The following is a 20,192-nucleotide window of genomic DNA, read 5'->3' on the forward strand; positions in this document are numbered from 1 at the left end:
AAAACTAGTTCCTGTAGTTGTTACAAAGTTTTGATACAGGCAGTTGATTTTTATTTGTAAAAATAAAAAATAAAAAAATCCTTCATCTTCCACTTTACAATAATAGACAATACTTTGTACTGGATGTCAACAAAAAACATTAAAGTGCCTTTTATTATAGGACTGACTAAAAAAGCAAACAAGATTACAAAAAAGGCCAATACTTTGAAATAAAATACAAAATTTATTTGTTGTGATTACCATTAAATTATAACTTTGCACAGTTGTCCTGCGCTCTAAATCCTCTTAGAAAAGGGCGAAACAGACATCTCTACAGGCATGCTTAAAATTATGTTACAGTAAAAGTAAATTTACTTTAAAATTTGTTCGCCCTTCCATCCCTAAGAAGAAGAAAAAAACTAGGGTTTCTGAAAAGAGTTTATGAGAAGCATCAGAGGGAACCAAACAACATTTTATCCCAGGGGTTGTTCTGGGAGGCACAGTTTGATTTAATTATCAGTAACAACTGTCATGTGTTGGGCGGCTGTGTTTTGGTCGCTGCTTTGAGTTCCCAACAAAGAGCTTGTTTGTCGTCCTTGCAAGGGTACTTCCTGTCCTTTTCCACACTGCATCACTCATTAGAAGCATGGGGAATCTGCACAAATCAACAAGGCAAGCTGGATAAACAGGGACTGATGTGCTACGTCTGCGTGTTCATGGCGGCTAATAACTCATCAAAGGACTTAAATATTCACCGCGTCCTCAGAATACTTCATTAAGGACCAACTCTAAAGCTGGTTAGGTCAGAGGAGCTGACAGAAAGCAGAGTGGTCGTCAGTGTGGATTTAAACAGCTCACCTGGACTCAGTGCGCATGCGCACGCCCGGGACACTTTACCGTGAGCCCAGCTTCGCGTGTCCGTGCGGCTCTCAGGTAGGGATAAGGTGTGTTTTTTTTATTTATCCTATTCCAAATAAACGTGTTGTTGGCTTGTCGGCATTGCTGGTTTTGTCGAGTAAACGCTGTTCTCGTTTGTGGGGCGTGTTTCTGTTTAAATGAATCGTATAAACTGCTGGACGGACTGTCAGATTAATTCATAGCGTCCATGCTAGCAGGTGCTGTAACGGTTTGTGCAGATTTGATTTGACAGCCTTGTTTTCTACGCTGACATTTTATTTATTTCTATTTTCGTGATTAATCTGTATTATTTCTGTCGATGTTCTCGGAGCTGGTTGTGTTTTATGGTTTTATTTGGCCCGTAAACACCGCGGTGTGCTGGGCAGCCAGCGTCGCGCTAACGCTAGCCGTGCTAGCCCGGCAGGTTTAGGGGTAACGGGGCACCAGCGATGCTAAATGCCCGTTAGCCTCCTGCTAGCTTCACACACGCTGGTTAACGGGCCCTCTCGGCTTCTGTAGCTCAGTATAAACGGTCTGGGTGACTTTGGGATGCATTAGTCGTTTTATGAGACTAACTGTTTTTTTTAAGGTCTTAGTTTCCCTGCTGAAAAGAGCGAATATTAACCCTGAATGTTGGATGTGCAGCATAAAATCAAAACGTCTATTATCTCCCCTAAATGTAGCTTTCATTGGGATAAAAACAGTCAGCATATCCTGTGCTAAATGCTCCAACTTCTGCTGAGGGTGCAGTGTTGTTGGTGGTGAAATCATAAATTCTTATTGCAAAAGTGTTAAATATTGCTGTCACAGGGGATTGCTTGAATGGCTACTGTTGTTGTCATACCAAGGCTGTTGCTGCAGAAACTGGTTTATATGTCTAAAAGCGTTTTATCATGTGACTTTTATACAGTTAATTTTGTTTTGTTTGAGTCTGGTAGCATGGTTGTGGGTTCAAATCTGTTGGGTTGCCTGTTCCAGGGTTGTACTCCACCTTTTGCCCCAATGACTGCTGTAGAAATGCATGTCTGGACCAGGGGTTCCCAAACTTTTCAGCCTAAGACCCCCTAATTAACAGTGCCATAGACTGGTGACCCCCTTTTGGCAGGTGGGATTTCTTTTAGGGGAGATTACAAGAATAAAGGTGTTAAATTGTGAGGATATAGTAGTTTTTTTTTATAAGAGTATGCTGGTGAAGATTCTCAGTCATCCGGGTCATGGTCATTCCAAAAAATGTAAAAAAAACAGAGCAACTGAACTTGTTTTCTGTAGTTGAAGACGTTTCGCTACCTCTCCCGGAAGCTTTCTCAATTCAAAAAGTCTGGAGTAATGATGAGTAACAAGCTTTATACCATTACCAAACAAAGGCCTTGTAATGGCTTCGATAACATGCTAATTTTTATGAGTGCTTACAAAAAAAGTGCAGCCTACAGCCTACACCCTGCGTTTAAAATGAGTACTGTAGAGCATCTTGTAAAGGTTTACATTGGTATTGCTTTTGCAAATGAGGAAATATTAAATCTTTTTGGCACATCAGCATGAAATCATCTCACTATCTGGACCTTTTTTCTACTAGTGCGGAGTTTGGGCAACATTAAACTCTCCTGTTGCTTTATACTGCTGGTCAGCTGGCTGAAAGGACACTGCTGCACTTTTCCTTTGCTTGCATGAAATCATTCAGCATTTTGGAAATATTTATGGTCATAAAGGCAGTCATGATGTATTGTCACCATCATCCCCAGGAGGACGGTTCATTTTCTATCATATTCTCGTAGTCTGTATGGAAGTGTAGTTAAGCGTCTAATCATTTATATTCTGATTTTATTTATTTTTTGAAGTTAAACAAGTGAAGCTCATTTTATAAAACCACTAGCGGCAAACATTTTGTCATATTTTCATGGTTTACAACACTATCTTGTTGTACAAGCATTTTTCATTTCATTTAGTTGCACTTTGAATTCAGGTCAACAACCAGACGAAATGCTTGACATAAAAGCAAGTTGTAAAAACTAATTGAATTTCTTTTTGTGAAACAAAAAGGAGGTAAAATAAATTAATCGGAAAATACTTTTAAGATTTTATTTTTAAGCCATTTCTCCCAGCCTGAGGTTTTTGTTTTTTTCAGTCATTTTATCTCATTTTTAGGAGTCAACTGGTATTAAAACCCAAAAGAATTTAAACGAGGTATAACGGTGTTAAAAAATGTTTTTAGTACTGGGATTCAAAGTGGTTCATAAACTTGTATGAAGCTGAAGCAGCTCTGGGGATGAAAAGGGCCACAGAGCAACAAATTGGCCCAGAGTTTTTGCTGAGTGGTCAAAATCTAGTCTTTGGTTTGCTAAATACTGCATGGTTGTGTAGATCTGGTGAAAATTAACTTTGAAGCTGGATGGATTATCTCTAAATCCCTCTTAGATTTCTAGGTTTATGTGTAAATGGCTTGGCATCCACCCACAGGTGGCTCTCTTAAAGGTGTAAAAACAAAATAAAATAAAAAATCTGATTTTATGACCATCGTGTTCAGCATAGTGATCTTTGGTCATGCATCATCTTCATGTGACGACTGTTCTCAGGAAGGATGTATTGGGAAATTCTTATTACGATACCGTACCATGAAAAGTTGCTAACAAAAGTGTTTTTTAAGTTGTAAATTCTCATTTAGTCCGTGAATTACTCAAGACCAAGAAGGTTATGATGGATTTCTCTTATGAATTTTAACATTTCTTGCAGCAGAACCTCATTTGGTCCCAGATAAGAAACATGTGCCTGATTAAAACCCATTTTTTTAAGGGTCTCTTTTTGCATTTGTATCAACCATTTACTGACTAGATTCTGCTCAAGCCACAGATTACTGGATTTGTTTCAACCCATCAGTACACGATAAAGATGCTCTGTTCCCCTGCTTTGCTTTTACAGAAAAGAAAAGCTTACCAGAGCAAGAAACTGTAATAAAATTGGTAAATGTTTTACTACAGTGCTGCATTCACTTTAAAAAACTTTATATGTCCTTATTGGACTTAATTGCAGCATTTGACACAGTTGGTCACTCCATTCTGTTAGAGCGCCTAGAAAACTGGGTCAGCCTTTCTGGTACAGCACTGAACTGGTTTAAATCTTACTTAAATGACTTTTTTGTATCAGTAGGTAACTTTACATCAGAGACGACAAAAATCACTTGTGGGGTTCTCCAAGGTTCCATCCTGGGTTCCTCCTGTTCTAGATCTACATGCTCCTCTAGCTCAGATCATAAACATCATCAGCTACCATCACTATGCAGACGACACACAGCTCTACATCACCATGTCACCAGGTGACTATGAACCAGTTCAGCCTCTGAGGAAATAGAAGAAATCAATGCATGGATGGGACAAAATGTTCTTTAATTCAATAAAAAGAAAACTGAAGTAATAATTTTTGGACCAATAGAGGAGAGATCAAGAGTTAGCTCACAGCTTCAGCTAGAAACCACTGATTGGGCCTGAAATGTGCGTGTAATGATGGACAGGCCTGTCGTCATGAGCAATAAATTAGTTAACTGCACGATAAAATTTTAATCACATGATTAATTAAAATTAGCTTAATTTGCATATGCTTGCTTGCTTTTTTTTTGTCCCCAAAGTGTTTCGCTCTATTCTCACTGAGACAGGATAACAAAATAATTCAGTACAATGCATCAGCGTCCACTCAACCCTCCCTTCTCCTTTCCTGTGTGGGAAGAGTTAAATGTTGTCAGGTAGGCGCACGCGCAAAGTTTAGCAATGGTGAGAGCCCGAGAAACACTAGTTTGATAAGAAAATGGGCTTTTATGAACATAAGCCAAATGATGGTGGCCAAACACTAAATCTGAGGATATACTGGAGTTATTATGCCACTGTCATATTTGAGAAATTACTATTATGGTTCATCACGATAATTTTTAGAAAAAAATATGTTGTCCAGCTAAATTTATCGTGGCCTAGTGATAGAGCCAGACCATTTGGTTCTGTATTGGTCGTATTTAGTCATTGTAGACTAAAAATATCGTAATAAGTATCAATTGAATTCAGGCGTCATAGTGAGTCTTGTTCCAATTTTCCAGCTCGGTCCAAACATTTAACAGAAATACAGAATCTTTAGAGTTTTTCTGGTGGCGGTTTCAGTAGTTTTAGACTAATTGTGTTCGGACGGCTGTGCCATTGGAGATCCTGGTGACCCAGACCAATGTTTCCGTTTGGAGCCGTCAGAAACGTTGTGGTCTCTCAGCGCGGGATGTTGGTACTGTAAGGGGCCTGCAGGTCTGGTCACGTTTGATGCCCATTAAGTTCTTCTTCTGTGTGTTTTCCAGGTACCGCCATGGGCAGGTAACGTGGAGGACAGAAGGTCAGTCAAACCTCCCTTCCTACTTGGGGCCGTCCAGAAAGTAGCCAGCGTCATGGCCGAGGACGACTACGGCGCCTTTGTGGACTGGTCCCTGATGGGGGACCTGGCCAAGAGCAGCGGGCCCACCAAGGTGGACTGCAAGGAGCTGAAGGAGTTCAAGCAGATGGCTCGCCAAGGCTACTGGGCCAAGAACCACAAACTGAGGGCGCAAGTCTACCAGCAGCTGATCAGATCCATCCCCTGCCGTACGGTAACGCCAGACGCAGAGGTCTACCGCGACGTTGTGGGTGAGGCGGGCGCCAAGAAGCCCAACGCCAACATCCCGCTGCCGGAGTTTGTGGACGGGAACCCCGTGCCGCGGTACTGCCTGAAAGCGGACGCCGTGGCCTCGGCTCACCGCGTCATCAACTGCGTCGCGGGCCAGTTCCCAGACATCTCCCACTGCCCGGCTCTCCCCGCCGTCACCTCGCTGCTCCTCCACTTCAGTAAAGACGAAGCTCAGTGCTTTGAGCACGTCAGCCGCATCCTGGCCTGCAACGAGCCGGGCAAGCGGCTCCTGGACCAGACCTTCCTGGCCTACGAGTCCGGCTGCATGACCTTCGGCGACCTGGCCAACAAGTACTGCACCGCCGCCCACAAGCTGATCGTGGCCACAGCGCAGGACGTGCTGGAGGTGTACGCCGACTGGCAGCGCTGGGTGCTGGGCGACCTGCCCTTCAGCCACATGGTCAGGGTCCTGGATGTGTACCTGGTGGAGGGCTACAAGGTCCTCTACCGCGTTGCCATCGCCCTGCTCAAGTTCTACCGCAAGCATAAAATGGGAGGCCAGAACCAGCAGCAGTCCGATTCGGGGAAAATCCGCTCCGATATCCAGGCGTTTGTCAGAGGCATCGGCTCCACGGTCACGCCAGAGAAGCTGCTGGAGAAGTCCTTCTCCATCCGCCTGATCAGCCGTAAGGAGATCACGCTGCTGCAGCTGGCCAACGAGAAGTCGCTGCAGCAGAAAGGCATCACCGTCAAGCAGAAGAGGTAACGCCGCTCTTAGGGCTCAACGATTTTGGAAAATAATATAATTGCAATTTTTTTTTTTTTCTTAATATTGCGATTTAATGCGATTTTTCCAGTTTAATTTATCATGTCTTTTTAAACATATAGAAACAACAAATCATTTTGTTTCCTCGCTGTGCGGATTAGTTGCTAAAGCCCCACAGCATCTAAACTCAGAGCAGAAATTATTGCGTTCTGCCTACGATTTATTTCAACCAAAATTGCTATTTTGACTTTTCTCCGCATTAACCACAAGCAACAAAAATGTTCTCTAAATAAAGACGTTTGTAAACAAGGACTATTTAAAACAAGAACTTTTAATGTTTCTATTAATCAGAATATTGTTCAAGAGAACAGCTTTTAGTTGATTTGGACATCAAACCTTGTTGAACATAAAGTGCAACCAACAAGCAAGTCTATGTATTAAACTGATTGACCTGTACTTAATGCTATGTATGATTATATAAACTCTAAAACAAGTAATAAAATTAGATTATCTCACTGCTGCAACTGTCTTCCCTTCCATGTGGAGGCAAACCCACTTTAAACATTTTACCAACACCTAATGGACGTGTCTAATTCCCTGAATGTTACATAGCCAAAAATTGCAGACTCTGCGATTTGGAAATTGCGTTTTTTTTTTTTTTTTAAATCGCGATTATATTGAAAATGCGATTAATTGTTCAGCCCTAGCCGCTCTTCTTCAGGCTTTCCCTGTCTGCCGACCGTTTATCCTAATCATACTCACCATTTTTATATAAACTCGTTACTTTTGGGTTAAGCCTCATCATCCGTTTTTAAGTAAAAATCAGGTCCAAAATGAAGCAGAGCCGGGATGTCCAAAGTAATCGAATGCCAAATAAATATAGAATTAAAAACTAAATTGCAAAAAATATTTTACCTCCTCCAAAACATTTAAACATTTCCAGAGTGGCTTTTTTAAAACCTGTTTTTAAAAATATAAAATCAGGAGCATAGATGTCGGAGGGATTCAGACTTCCTGCAGCTTTTCATATAAATGTATAATTAGAAAAGTACCAGTAGCTACATTTACATGGATAAGGATAATCGAATAAATGGCTGATGGGAATAACAAAGCGTCATGTAAGGAAGCCAATCATAACATGATGATCGGACTAAGTTTAATCCGAATGAGGAGAGGTTTATGCAGATTGATAATCCGATCAACGTTCATATAAACACTTGTCAGGATTAAAATTATTCCAATCTGACGTATTTCTGCGTTGGTGAGCGGCGGAAATGCATCGGGAAGCAAAACAGTCGGAGCTCCTGGGGAAAAATAAGAGCTCAAAATTATTATTTATTCAGTAACATTTTAACCGTAATTAGAACAATGTGCAAGTCCAGCCTGGGCCTAGGAAGACAAACTCATACAAAACTGCTTTATTTATTGTTTTTGTACTTAAGCAAATACAGAGGTGGTACTTCTGTGTTTTTAGGGGAAATTGCTTCTATTCTGAATAAAGCCAGGTGCATTTAAACGCACATTATGATCGGATTAATTGTGTTCCCATATAAACGGTGGAATTTTGTGCATGTTAACATAGCTACTGTCCTTTCAGCATTTATTCCTGCCTTCTTTCTGTAATGGTTTGACTTGCTCTTCCATCTTCTCACCATCTTTGTTTTTTGTCTGTTTTTTTGGTTTCCTGTCTGTTTGGTCACGACTCTCTGTGCATCTTCTGTGTCATCTGCTCTCCACGCCTGTGTTCTCTGCACTGTTTCACAGATCTAGGTGGGTTCACTAAACAGACGCCATGTCGTCAGTGTTTGGTTATTCACACTGGACTCAGTTTTCTGGTATTCTTTAAGAAAAAAAAAAAAAACATTTCAAACGGGAAGCATCACCATGTGAACGAGCGGCTCTGTGAAAGCCTCTGCTAAATGTCTCCTTCTCTCCTTCTGCATCTGCAGGCGTAACGTGCAGCTGGCTCTCAATCCTGAAACCTTCTCCTCCGAGATCGTCAGCGCTAAGGAGATGCATGACATCTGGTCGTGGATCCCGGAGCGCTTCGCCCTCTGCCAACCGGAGCTGCTCTTCACCACGGCCACCCACGGCTGCAGCCTCAATAGGTGGCCGTCTCAGTGCCTGCTTCAATACATCGTTTCCTCTTTGCAGCTCCTGTTCGATTTTAATTTTTTAAAGACGCTGATGAGAGCTTTTAACATTTGTGTTTTAGATTCTACTCTCACTGTGAGGGCCATGAACCCACCCTGCTCCTTATCCGGACTACAGACGGAGACGTAAGCAAGCAGCTTTTCTCCTAATGCAGCTGTGCTAGTCATCTACAGGGTTCCCACTGGTCCTTGAAATCCTTGAAAGTTTGTGAATCTGAAAAAATAAATTCAAGGCCCTTGAAAGTTCTTGAAAACAGCCAAAAAAAACACCTTGTCCTTGAAAGTCCTTGAATTTTTTTGTGGGGTTGAAAGTTCACACGGATGACGACTCGTGTCATTATTTTACTATCACACGATCTTTTAAAATTATATTGATTCCTCAGACTTTTAATTTGCTAAAGTACGTTCGCTCTTCTTCGTTAGTTGCTAGGCTACGGTTTAGGCCTACGTGCGTCCAACAGGTTACATTCACGCAGTGTTGCCAACTCAGCGACTTTGTCGCTATATTTAGCGACTTTTCAGAGTCAAAGTCAAAAACTAGCTTAATGAAAGATGAAAGTGAAACAAATTGATATAATTCTGAACATCTCAATGCTGCACTTTTTTCCATAAATTCCATGAAGCGGTAGGACTAATGTACATCTTATATGTAATGTAGTATGGCATAGCCATGTACTGTGGATATAAATGTAGGCTATGAATATGATCAATATCAATGTAGGCTATAAATTAAGTCCACTTTCTTGCATTGCTTCTGACCCAACAACTTCAATGCCGTTTAGTCTTTTATTGAATTTGCATTGTATTAAAATATGATAACCTATTCAGCAGTCACAGTAGGTAAATGCCGCCACGCGTGGTCCTTGAATTTTAGGAAATTGGTCCTGGAAAGTCATTGAAATTGATGCTCACCAAGGTGTGGGAACCCTGCTTCTAAAATTTAAGTGGGATTATTTTCAAACCAATTAACCAGGGAACGGCCTCAATGAGAATAAAATCTTTTTCCAAGAAGAACCTGGGATGACAGCAGCTCTATAACTATAATAAAAACAAGTACATTTATACATCCTGTAAGAAATAAAATGAATAAAGGCGTAAAACGGGCTTGATCAAAGCCAGCTCTGCCACTTTTTCTAACTGGTTTCTGTTTTTTGATCCAGGTGTGTGGAGCCTTCCTGTCGTCTGACTGGGAGGAGAGAAAACGTGGAGGCAACAAGTTGAGTTTCTTTGGCACTGGGGAGTGTTTTGTCTTCAGGGTATGCTTTTTATCTTATTTGTTTTTTTTAGGTCACTTCTAACTTTTCTTTTAGTTTGAGTAATGTGACATAGTGCAGCCACTAGAGGGCGGAATAGGCCACGGTTTCACCTGGTTTCCTTAACGGCTCCCTCATTAGTCAGAGTTGTCGGTCTCATCGCTGCAAAAACAAAGAAGCATTTTGCTCGTCGTGCAGCGGGGGACTTGTTGGTTTAAATAAAGCCTCTGCTGGAAATGGGGAACCGGGTCTCTGATGTCCTCTGTGTTAATTATTCATCCGGCCTTCTGCGTCGCTGCACAGCGACACCTCAGACGCTAAAACTCAAACACGCCCGGTCACCTGATCCTCTGGTTGGGCCGACACCGGACCTGACACACGTAAGAGACGCTCCGTCACTTCTGCTGCCGGATTATTATAGAGTCCAGACTGCAACAAGGGGGGAAAAAATAAACCTGAGGTTGTTTCTTGTGTGGGTCAGCACCACTGAGCTATATAACACACTGGAGTGCTAATCACCGTCTGTTAGAACGAGTCGCTTTGAAGCCACCAGCCGCCATATTGGTACTCCCTATTTTCCTCCAGTAACTAGGGAATATGTGCGCTACAGCATCGAATAACGAGGATTTTCTCATGTTCAGGGGGGGCTTAAGACTTTTAAAATGTCAAATACCATGTAGTTTTATGTTATGTTCTAAAAATATCAAGTACTGAGAAAGTCATGTGCTGAAATATTTAGCATTTTATTCATTTAAATATATAAGTTTAACATTTATAAATATATAAATAACAATATACAAAAACATATATATACATATACACATACTTATATATACATATATATATTTAATATGAATAACATGTAAAATATTTCAGCACCTAATTTCCTAGTAGTTGATAGTGTTAGTACATCCACTGACTGCAGAATTACCTGTGAAACGTTTTCACTCAGCCAGAAAACTGCTTGTTGTTGCAACCAAATCCTGTGGGATTCTGTGAGAGTAGGGAGGAGCAAGATGGCGGCCAGTGACTTCAGTTTTTCGGCAAAATCAGCACTCCAGTGTATTATAGCTCAGTGGTCAGCACATGTACCTGTTTGCAAATCAGCACCTTTTAAATTTTACCTGTTTTTAAAGTTATTTAAAAGAGGTAAAAGATTTCTGGGGTAAAGATTACATCCACTCATCATGGGAATCGGCTTGAACCGTTTCCTGGGTGGAAAGTTGACGCAACATACGACGACAACTGTTTGGAGATATGGCAGCAAAAGTTTCCATCTATGATGACCCAGCAGCTCAAACGTGGCGCCTGTTACCCAGCAGCCCCTGAACTTAAGGTCGTTAATTGATGGACGGGTGAATCATGTGGTCTGGATCCTAAAGCGGGCCCAGACCATCACACTGCGGCCTCCATGTTTGGCTGCCTGTATGACGTTCTCCTTCTTTTCTTCTGGAAGAGACGCTCATCTTCCGCCATCATCGATCCACAGAATATTTTCCCAGAAGTCTTAGGGATCGTGAAGATCGTTGGCCTTTGTGTTCTTTTGGGTCAGCAGTGGTTCCGGCCTTGGATCTTTCCCATGGATGCCGTTTTTGTCCAGTCTCTCTGATCTTAACGGCGTTGAGGCCTGTAGAGCTTTAGACGTTCCTCTGGGACCTCCTGGATGAGACTTTGATGATCTCCTGGAGTGATTCTGATGGGTCGGCCTCTCCTGGGAAGGTTCCCCACGGTTCCACGTTCTCTCCATCAGTAGACGATGGTTCTCTGGAGAGCACGAATTGTCGCTATTCCAGAGCTTTTAGCCTACTTCATGCTGTCAGACCGGTTCCAGGTGGCCTGTTGGTTCTTTTGTTTGTCAACAGGTCTGTTATTGGGTCTTAGTAGTGAAAATGAACAGTTTAGATATAATTTTAACATGTTTTTCCACAAAGTTTTATTTCCCTCAACTGAAGTCATGATTAGAATGCTTTTTATTTGGTTTCACTTTATAATTGTCTGATATTTGACACCAATAACAGAAGCAATCTCTAAAAGGGGGTTAATATTTCTCCACTGAACGGTACGCATCCATCATGATACGGTTATAAGAATAAACTTCTGCTATAAGTCTACCTGCATGTTTGGCCACGTCTTTGTTAAAGGTATACTATGCAACCGGGGTTGATTTTTCCAGCGAGGCTCCCCCCAGAGGGCGAAAGTAAAAGTGCACTGTCGTAAAGATGCTCAGCTGTTCTGGTTTCTCCATCAAGCCAGGCGCGGTTGTTTTGAGCTTAGCAGACAGGCGAACGCAACGAAAAGTGGAAAAAACGGCAGTACAAACAATGACTAACAGTGAAAGTATGAACATCAGGCTTCCCGCAGCGCTATCTTGGCGAGGCGGCCGCCTCGTCAAATGGAGTTCTCGCCGTAAAGCAAGACCGACTTTCGCGGTCTAGTAACGAGACTTCTGAGCCTGTGTGTGCGGGCCGAGAGCTCCTGCAATTGCAAGTACGGTATTTCCCCCACAGACCCCCAGGGCGGCCGAGAAAACCTTTGTTCGACCTGAAATGACTCATTTAATCATCCAAAACTGTATGGAACACATTAATTAACTGAAAAATGTTGCATAGTATGCCTTTAAATTGTATTTAGCTCGAATGATTTGCTAGCATGGACCCAGCTTCTAAGAATAATGCATAAATATTTATTTTTACTAGTAACCAGGTACGGCTCAGTTTTACTCATCTGTCACCGTGTGTGTGTGTGTGTGTGGGGGGGGGGGGGGGTGTATCTGAGCATGTGAGTAGAAATGTTGGCTTTGTGGATAAAGAGAAGCCACAATAAACTGAAACTTGTACCCATCTTTCTTTACTAAAAAAATAACCAAAACCCCTAAATTAGTGCCGTGGATGCTGAGGGGTGTATGTAAACCTCTGAACTGTGTGACGCGGCTGTTGGCGCTGACTGTCTGTCCTTTGCAGCTGAAGCCTGAGATGGAGCGCTACGAGTGGGTGGTGATCCGCCACCCGGAGTTAGCTTCTGCCATCAAGCCCGAGGGTCCGGAGGGTTCCGCCTCGTCTGAAGGCCAGAACGCCGACGGAGGCCTGCAGCAGCCGGACAAGCCCCCCGGAGAGCTGTCGCCGTTCCTCGCTGCCCGCCACTTCAACCTCAACTCCAAAAACACTTCCATGTTCATGGCTGGAAACTTTGACTCCATCATAGTGGGTGAGTGGATTATTTCAGCTAATAATTCAGGGAATAATTCAGCGTTTTTTACTTTTAAAACTTTCCCTCTGGTCCCATCAGGGGGCGGAGGCGACGGCAACGCGCTTTACATCGACGCCGAGCTGAACCACGGCCACACGGGCCGGTGCACCACCTTCGACAACCCGCCGCTGTGCAAGGAGAGCTTCCAGGTCGCCGTGCTGGAGTCGTGGGGCTTCCTGGACGCCATGGCCCAGTAATCCTGGACGTGAAGGTGCGGCTGGACCAATCACAGCAGGAGTCTCATCTCCATTACGTCGTAAACTTTCACGTTGGGCAGTTCGTGCTTAAAATCGCATCCATCCAGCAAACTCCTCCATGTACTTTATTTATTAATGCAGTTTGTTTAAATGTCAAATTGTAAAGAGTCTATATTTTTCTTTATTTTTGTACATGCAGATTATTCTTATTTTGAAATGGAGACTAGATTAGCGGCGTCTGGTTTTCCGCTGAGCTAATTTCTACGTTTCATGTTCTGTGGCGTTTAGTTCGATCTTTTTTTTTTTTTTTCTCAGCGGTTCTCCAGAGACGATAAAACGAGCGTTCCCTGCAACATTTGTGAGGTGAAGTCTTTATTGTGTGATAAACGTTAAATATGATGATGATGGTGTTCCATGCAGTTCTGCTGCATATTTCCTGCACTTTTTGATTATTTGTTTTTCCCCATGTTTCAAGTAAATGGATAAAACAATTATAAACTAAGCAAATGTTTGTTGACTTGTGTCATAACTTATATGCAAAAATCTGCTTTTTTTGTGTGTCATAATGTCATTTTCTAGCATTTGCATCGTTTTTGAAATGACTGTCTTTTCCAGAATATTGTAAAATGTGGACCTGAGGAAGTGTTGATGGGTTTCGTGTCTTATTGTGGTTGGATGGAGGTTCTCCAGTGGTTTGTGAATAAAGTAACAAAGACGCTGTTGTGCCCAATATGTGAAAAAACAGTATTACCAGATTATACTGATGGTTGCTGACTTTTTCTCATCTAAATATTTCACAAGTCTTTTGTCAAAGAAAGGTGCTGGATCATTTAAAATCAACTTTTTTTTAAGGTTGAATCCAATGATGGGTGTCATAACACTGATAAAGTATCAGATCTAGAAACCAGAGAATAAAAGAATTTGTCAAACAGTAAAATTGATCTTTGTTGTTTTTACTGTGATTATTTTTATTTATTTTACAAATGACACCATTTCTTATTCTGACTATGCAACTTGTGAGCAGAGAACTTAAAATAAGTTTAGAGCAGCCGTTGCACTGCAAAAAAACATTTTTGCTCTTTGCTTTGTTCAGTACATTTATTTCTCTATAAAACAATCAAGCTTAACATTTAAATATTGTGTAAAATTTACTTGTTTTCCAGTTAAATTGAAGGATTAGAAAAGTTTTAATTTTGAGTTTTAGAACGATACAATCAACATTTATAAGAGACCCACAAAGTACCCTTAATGTATAAAACTAATCTGTCATTTTGTGTTCATGTTCAGCTAAATCAAAGTGAAAATTAGTTGTAATTTAACAAAAAAAATCAATTGGTTTGATTAATACAAACAAGCATTTTAATAGAACCAAAAATTGAATGTCTTTGTAAAACAGAAAAGCATTTAGTTTGAAACCTAGTGAAGAAAAAAAATATTTTCCATTAATCTCACAGTTGTGGAGTTTCTATCCAGATACTGAACCAAACAAACCTGCTATAAACCTACTTTTATTATATTGTATCAAAATATTCCAGTTCAGTTCTACATAATCTTTAGCCAAACGTACGGGTCCAGAGCCGTAGGTTCTACATTCCTGGTTTGGAGAGATCTTTTTTTTTCTTAAACAATTGGATGATGTTCTTTTAACAATACTTAGCATAGTTATTTTTTTTTAAAAGAAGAAAAGTTAAATAATTTCAGTTTTAAATGCTTGTTGAAGAAAAGTTCTGACAAAGTGTTGCTAGATCACAAGTAAGACCTTCCTGGTTTCTAATAAACAAAACCTCTATCAAAATTTCCAAATGCCACCAGCTTGGAGGTTTAAAAACATTAAGTTTGTCTTGAAAACATGTTTATTTCAATGTTTGGGGAAAATGAACAGCTCACCTGAAATCAGAAACACGAGTTAAAATTTTGAAGTTTCCCATGAACTCTGATCTCAAAATCCAAAATGGCTGCCTAGCAAAAAGGCAGTGAAAGCCGGATATTATTTTTATATATATATATATATATATATATATATATATATATATATATATCTTGGGACAATTTGTATCTGGAGTCTTTCCCTCATATGACTGTAAAAGCAAAAATGCAGAGAAATCCATTATTATTTGCTTTTATTGCTAACGGCTACTGACTGACTTGTACGGTGAGTTTTGAAAACCTCCACTGCATCACCATTTTGAGAAGTATTTAATGAAGTAAAAGATGGATGCACCTAACTCGTCTTTTTACCTGTTGGTACTTATTAGCTCCACATCTCAATTCTTTTGCATCTAACTAGGAAATGATTGATACCACCATTCCTGCTGAGCACCAGAACCATGGCGGACATAAGACTGCAGCATTACCGTCGCCGTCCATCCGTCTATCGTCAGTCTGTCCATCTCCCTCTCTGCAGACACTGACTCCTGACCCAGAAGGGTCAATCCACCGTACCGTCCCCATTAGGACTAAATCTTTACCCCAAAGCTTTTGGACCTTCGGGACTCCTGTATTACTCAGACGTGGCTCTTTTGGCACATTCTCTATTTTTGTTTGGACGTCTGTTGTGGAGGCTGACGATGAACTGCATGACTGGAAAATGTTCCATCAGGATGAGTCAGATATTCTTTAAATATGTGTAAAAGCCTTCCTGTTTGCCAGAAGGGTTGTCGGTTGGTCGCCCCGTCCCTGCAGCCTTATGCAGAAATGTTCCCACCCAGCAGCGTCTGTACCGTCTGCAGACGGAGGCGACCAGAGCTGTAAGCATACTCAGGCCTGCAGAAGTGTTATTTGTTAAGGACTGGTGACATGAATATACCATTTGGTAATGTTTTGTGATTTTCCTTAAAATTAAACAATAAAATCCAAACAATCAAACAGGCTATTAATGTAATTGGGACTCCTAACAGGAGGCAATAATTGTTTTTAATATTTATCTTTCATATTTGCTGACCCTCTCTTGTAATCAAAAGTAGGAAAAATTTACCAATCCCGTCCATTCTGTCAGTTTTTGGCTTTAATAGCATAAACCTCTAAGGTTTAGCATTTTATCCCACATAACGACAGAGGATGTAACAGTTGCCCATCATTGATTCTTATCAGCCCTTCAATTTTTTAACAGTCCGTCATGTTGCAGCCAGATTTATGCTTTTTTGTGGGATTTTATGAAAAAAAATAAAAAGGTAAAAACTGCAGAAGACTTGAGACTGGGGTGGAGGTTCACCTTCCAGCAGGATAAAACAGATAAAACATGAATAAATAGCCAGAAGGGCTGGGATAATACAGGGTATAATTCCCTGTATTCAGCACCATTCATCTTTCCCTCGACTCGGACCAGTTTCCCAATCCCTGCTGCTGAAGAACATCCCCCAGCATGATGCTGCCACCACCATGGTCCACTGTGGGGATGGGGTTCTGGAGGTGATGGGTTGTGTTGGGTTTGTTGCCAGACAGTGTTTTCTTTGGTGGCTGAAAAGTTAAATTTTAGTCTCGTCTGACCAGAACACCTTCCTCCTTACATTTGAGGAGTTGCCCACGTGCCTTTTGGCAAACTCTAAACCCTGCCTTCTTGTTTTTAACAATTTAATGTCAATTGTTCTGGCGTCTCCTCCATGAAGTCCAGCTCTATGGAGCAAACGGCTGATTTTGGTCCAGTCGACAGACACTCCAGTGACACTGGGAGTTCTGGTGGGCTCCTGGCAGCCTTGTTCTGGTACCAGCTACTTTCCATGTGAAGATGATGGATCTGATGGTGCTGTGGGGAACATCAAAGTTCTGGATTTCTTTATAACTCCACCCTGACTTGTGCTTCTCAACAACTTTGCCCCTGACTTGTTCTTCTGGAGAGCTCCTGGGTCTTAATGGTGTTTCAGCCCCCTGCTTAGTTATGCTGCACCTCAGGAGCCTCCAGGAAAGGTGTGTTTAACCTGACAGGTCATGTGACTCCTGGAGCGCACACAGGTGGACTTCCTTTCACTGAATATGGGACTTTTGAAGGGAAATGGTCGAACCAGAACTTTTTAGGGGGTTCAAAGCAAATGAAATGGATGCATATGCATGTGGAAATTTGATTATTTTTTGTACATATATTTCTATCATTTCACTTCACCACCTTAGAATATTTTATGCAGATCCTTCCCACACATTTAGATTAATAAACCTACAGGTTGGAATGTAACAATGAATGAACACTTTTGCAAGGCACTACGTACGGTTTTTCATCAGTTTAAAAGCAGCCTAGGCCGATCGATGTTGGTGCAGCACGCCTCTCTCAAAAATGCTTAGCCTATTAATTTACAGTGAATGCATTTAAGCTTTGAATGTGTCTAGAGAAAAAGCATCTCAAATAACAAAGCAGCGTTGTAATGTAATTCCCTCTGTACAGCGAGAGGTACTGACTGTCTTCACCGGGGCCATCGCTGTTCATTCAAGGATTCACACCGCTAATCGCACATGCGCGTCTATATTTAGCTGCTCCTTTGGGTGTTGGTCTGGCGCATCTACTGAAAACCTTGCTTTCCAGCCTCGAGGAATAAGATGCTTAAGTGTTTAAGTCTACGCACTGAGAAGGGTTTTCCTCCGACTTCCCACTCCCCTCGTTGGCCTTTTGCGTATTTTTGTGTGAAGATTGTGTGTGACTTAATTGTTCTTTCTGCTGGCTTTCTTTTGCCAAATGGTTTGAAACAGCTTAGTTTATTCGAAATAAGAAAAATGTACCACATCTAAGAATAATTCACCAGAGTAATTTCCTGTATTTTTACATTTTAAAGGTTGCATACTAAAGGATTGAAATTTCTGCTGAAAGATAAAGAACCTATTGTGAAAGTCTGTATGCACTGCAAAAACGGATCTAAAAATAAGCAAAATGTTCTTAAAATTTGTGTTTTTGTCCTAGATTTGAGCAGGTGAATAATATTATCTGCCAATGGAATGAGTATTTTGACCCCTAAAATAAGATAATTAGACATCCTGCACTGGAAATAAGACGATGGCGATATGTTGTTCCTATTTTAAGTGCAAAAGTCTTATTCCATTGGCAGATCATCTTATTTACCTGCTCAAATCAAGGACAGATACACTAATTTAAAAAAAATATTACTCATTTTTAGTTCTGTTTTTGCAGTGTGTCTGGATATAAATGGATCATGTTACGTCTCATTAGAGTGCTGCATTGCCCTTTAAATGTAATCTGAAAGCCCTGCCAGGGAAACGTTTTATATTCACATCCTCTAATTTAAATCTATTGATTCTTACCCATCATCAACATGGGGATTTACCCAAAGCAAACAGGAAACAACTGTGTGCCACTACCAAGGTTATCATATTACCCTATGCTGTTACATGAGCCGGTTGCCCCAGACTGCACAGTGTTTTCTCATCAACGACCGAGTCTCTGTGCACGTCAACCTGATTTTAGATCAACCGGATTTCATCAGCCAACAGAGAAAGACAAAATACAAGAAACATCCTCCTCACTGTGACCTTGTTATCGGTGAGACCTCACCCCCGTTTCATAATTCGGTCCTGGCAGCCATGGAAATGTCTAAGAGGAAGGAGGCCGGTAGTGATGCATGCAGACACTGTGCATCACGAGTGGTGGGGCATTACACTGACATATGGGGGGGGGTCTGGTAGTGCTGAATTGACCAGGCAATGCAGAGAGAGCAGAGGAGAAGGAGGAAGGCAGGACTGGACAGCCCTACCTTGAGTCATACAAAGACACCACCACCCCTCCCTCAGTTTTTATGTGGGGGGGTTCTGTTTACTTGACCCTCCCATTCCTCCCTCGGTGTGTAGTTGCTGGAAGCAGTAAGGAGGGGAGGGAGGGGAGATTTCTCAGCTAACCTACTTAAACAGGCTCACACATGCCACATCGCTGCATGTCACAGCTGACAGTGAAACACCCTCTGCTGCATGTTGTGTATGGAGGGCCAAGTGTGCCAAAAACAAGCATAATTTTAAATTGCTCCATATATATTTCTGCATGTCGTAATTTGCATAACATAAAATATAAAGTTGTTTCTAGATATTTTAAAGTTTCATTAATCATTTAACAAATTAATAAATACTTTAATTTTACCACAAATAATTAACATTTTAAATTATTATTGTGTAGTACATTTGGTCCGACTTTGGCCCAGTAGGTAGAGGAATTGTCTTGGAAGGTTGCGAGCCCAACTAATTTGGGATATTTTGGATTATGCCTCCCCTATCAATGACACTCCCAGATTGTAATTGGCGTAGAGTGCTCAGAACTCTCCCCTGCTCCCTCCTCCCCTGCTGACATCTGCGGATGCTTTCTGAACTGTTGGCCGGTTGGTAACATCAAGGACAATGGCCTCTGGAGAGTGTTCACGGAAATATAAACACTTCACCCAAACGGACACATATAAATTATGCTCACAACAACATATGAACTTACCGTGACTAGTCTCCAATGTTAACCTTTCTGCTTTTATGTGTCTCGTCTTATTTGTGCTTCTCATGCTGAGGTTTTTGATATCTCAAACTGTGTTCTGTATTAGGATAAAGTTTGAAATATGAATTTCAAAACGGGTGAATTGTACAATGGGTGGCAGTCGAGGGCGGGGACCTTGGCGTTCTGATCCTCGGCTGCAGTAGCTATGTAAATTCAGTCTATTTATTTATTATTTTGTGCTTTCTTTGCCGCAGTACTTCATGAATAATTCAATTCAATTCAATAAAATTTTATTTATATAGCGCCAAATCATGAAACATGTCATCTCAAGGCACTTTACAAAGTCAAGTTCAATCATATTATACAGATTGGGTCAGATTATACAGATTCATACTGCAACTGTGATTTGTAAAATAGACTCTGATTAAACTGCACAGCAAGTCAACTTCAGACCAGCTTTAGCCCCGCCCACTGACTTTGATCATTATGGGCTGGAGCATGTAACCACTTGATTTAACTGACACACGATAAAATGGTTAAAAAATGAATGTGCTATTTGTAAATAAATGTATTTTTCTGCCTCACACATCTAATTATTGCAGATGACTTGTGAAGGGAGTCAACAGCCAGGCCACCAGTCAACCCCAGCTGTAGTTTGGGAACATAAAGTTA

The 20,192-nt window shown here is 41.2% G+C and overlaps 1 protein-coding gene across 3 annotated transcripts; it reads left to right on the forward strand.

Moving 5' to 3' along the window:
* Positions 1-774: 774 nt before the first annotated feature.
* Positions 775-14,051, forward strand: tbc1d24 (TBC1 domain family, member 24). Of its 3 annotated transcripts, none has more exons than XM_021316789.2 (8): positions 775-912; positions 5,198-6,261; positions 8,030-8,035; positions 8,215-8,373; positions 8,481-8,544; positions 9,579-9,674; positions 12,632-12,875; positions 12,957-14,051. In XM_021316789.2, exons 1-8 carry the CDS (start codon positions 853-855, stop codon positions 13,112-13,114), a joined length of 1,851 nt encoding a protein of 616 aa, XP_021172464.2. In that variant the 5' UTR covers positions 775-852; the 3' UTR covers positions 13,115-14,051. The 3 variants fall into 3 exon arrangements, with proteins under 3 accessions (XP_021172464.2, XP_012718613.2, XP_021172465.2); XM_021316790.2 differs by having other exon boundaries at positions 786-923; XM_012863159.3 differs by lacking the exon at positions 8,030-8,035.
* The last annotated feature ends 6,141 nt before the right edge of the window (positions 14,052-20,192 follow it).

This window comes from Fundulus heteroclitus, unplaced genomic scaffold (assembly GCF_011125445.2).
Source record: "Fundulus heteroclitus isolate FHET01 unplaced genomic scaffold, MU-UCD_Fhet_4.1 scaffold_2.2, whole genome shotgun sequence".
Classification (NCBI taxonomy): Eukaryota; Metazoa; Chordata; class Actinopteri; order Cyprinodontiformes; family Fundulidae; genus Fundulus; species Fundulus heteroclitus.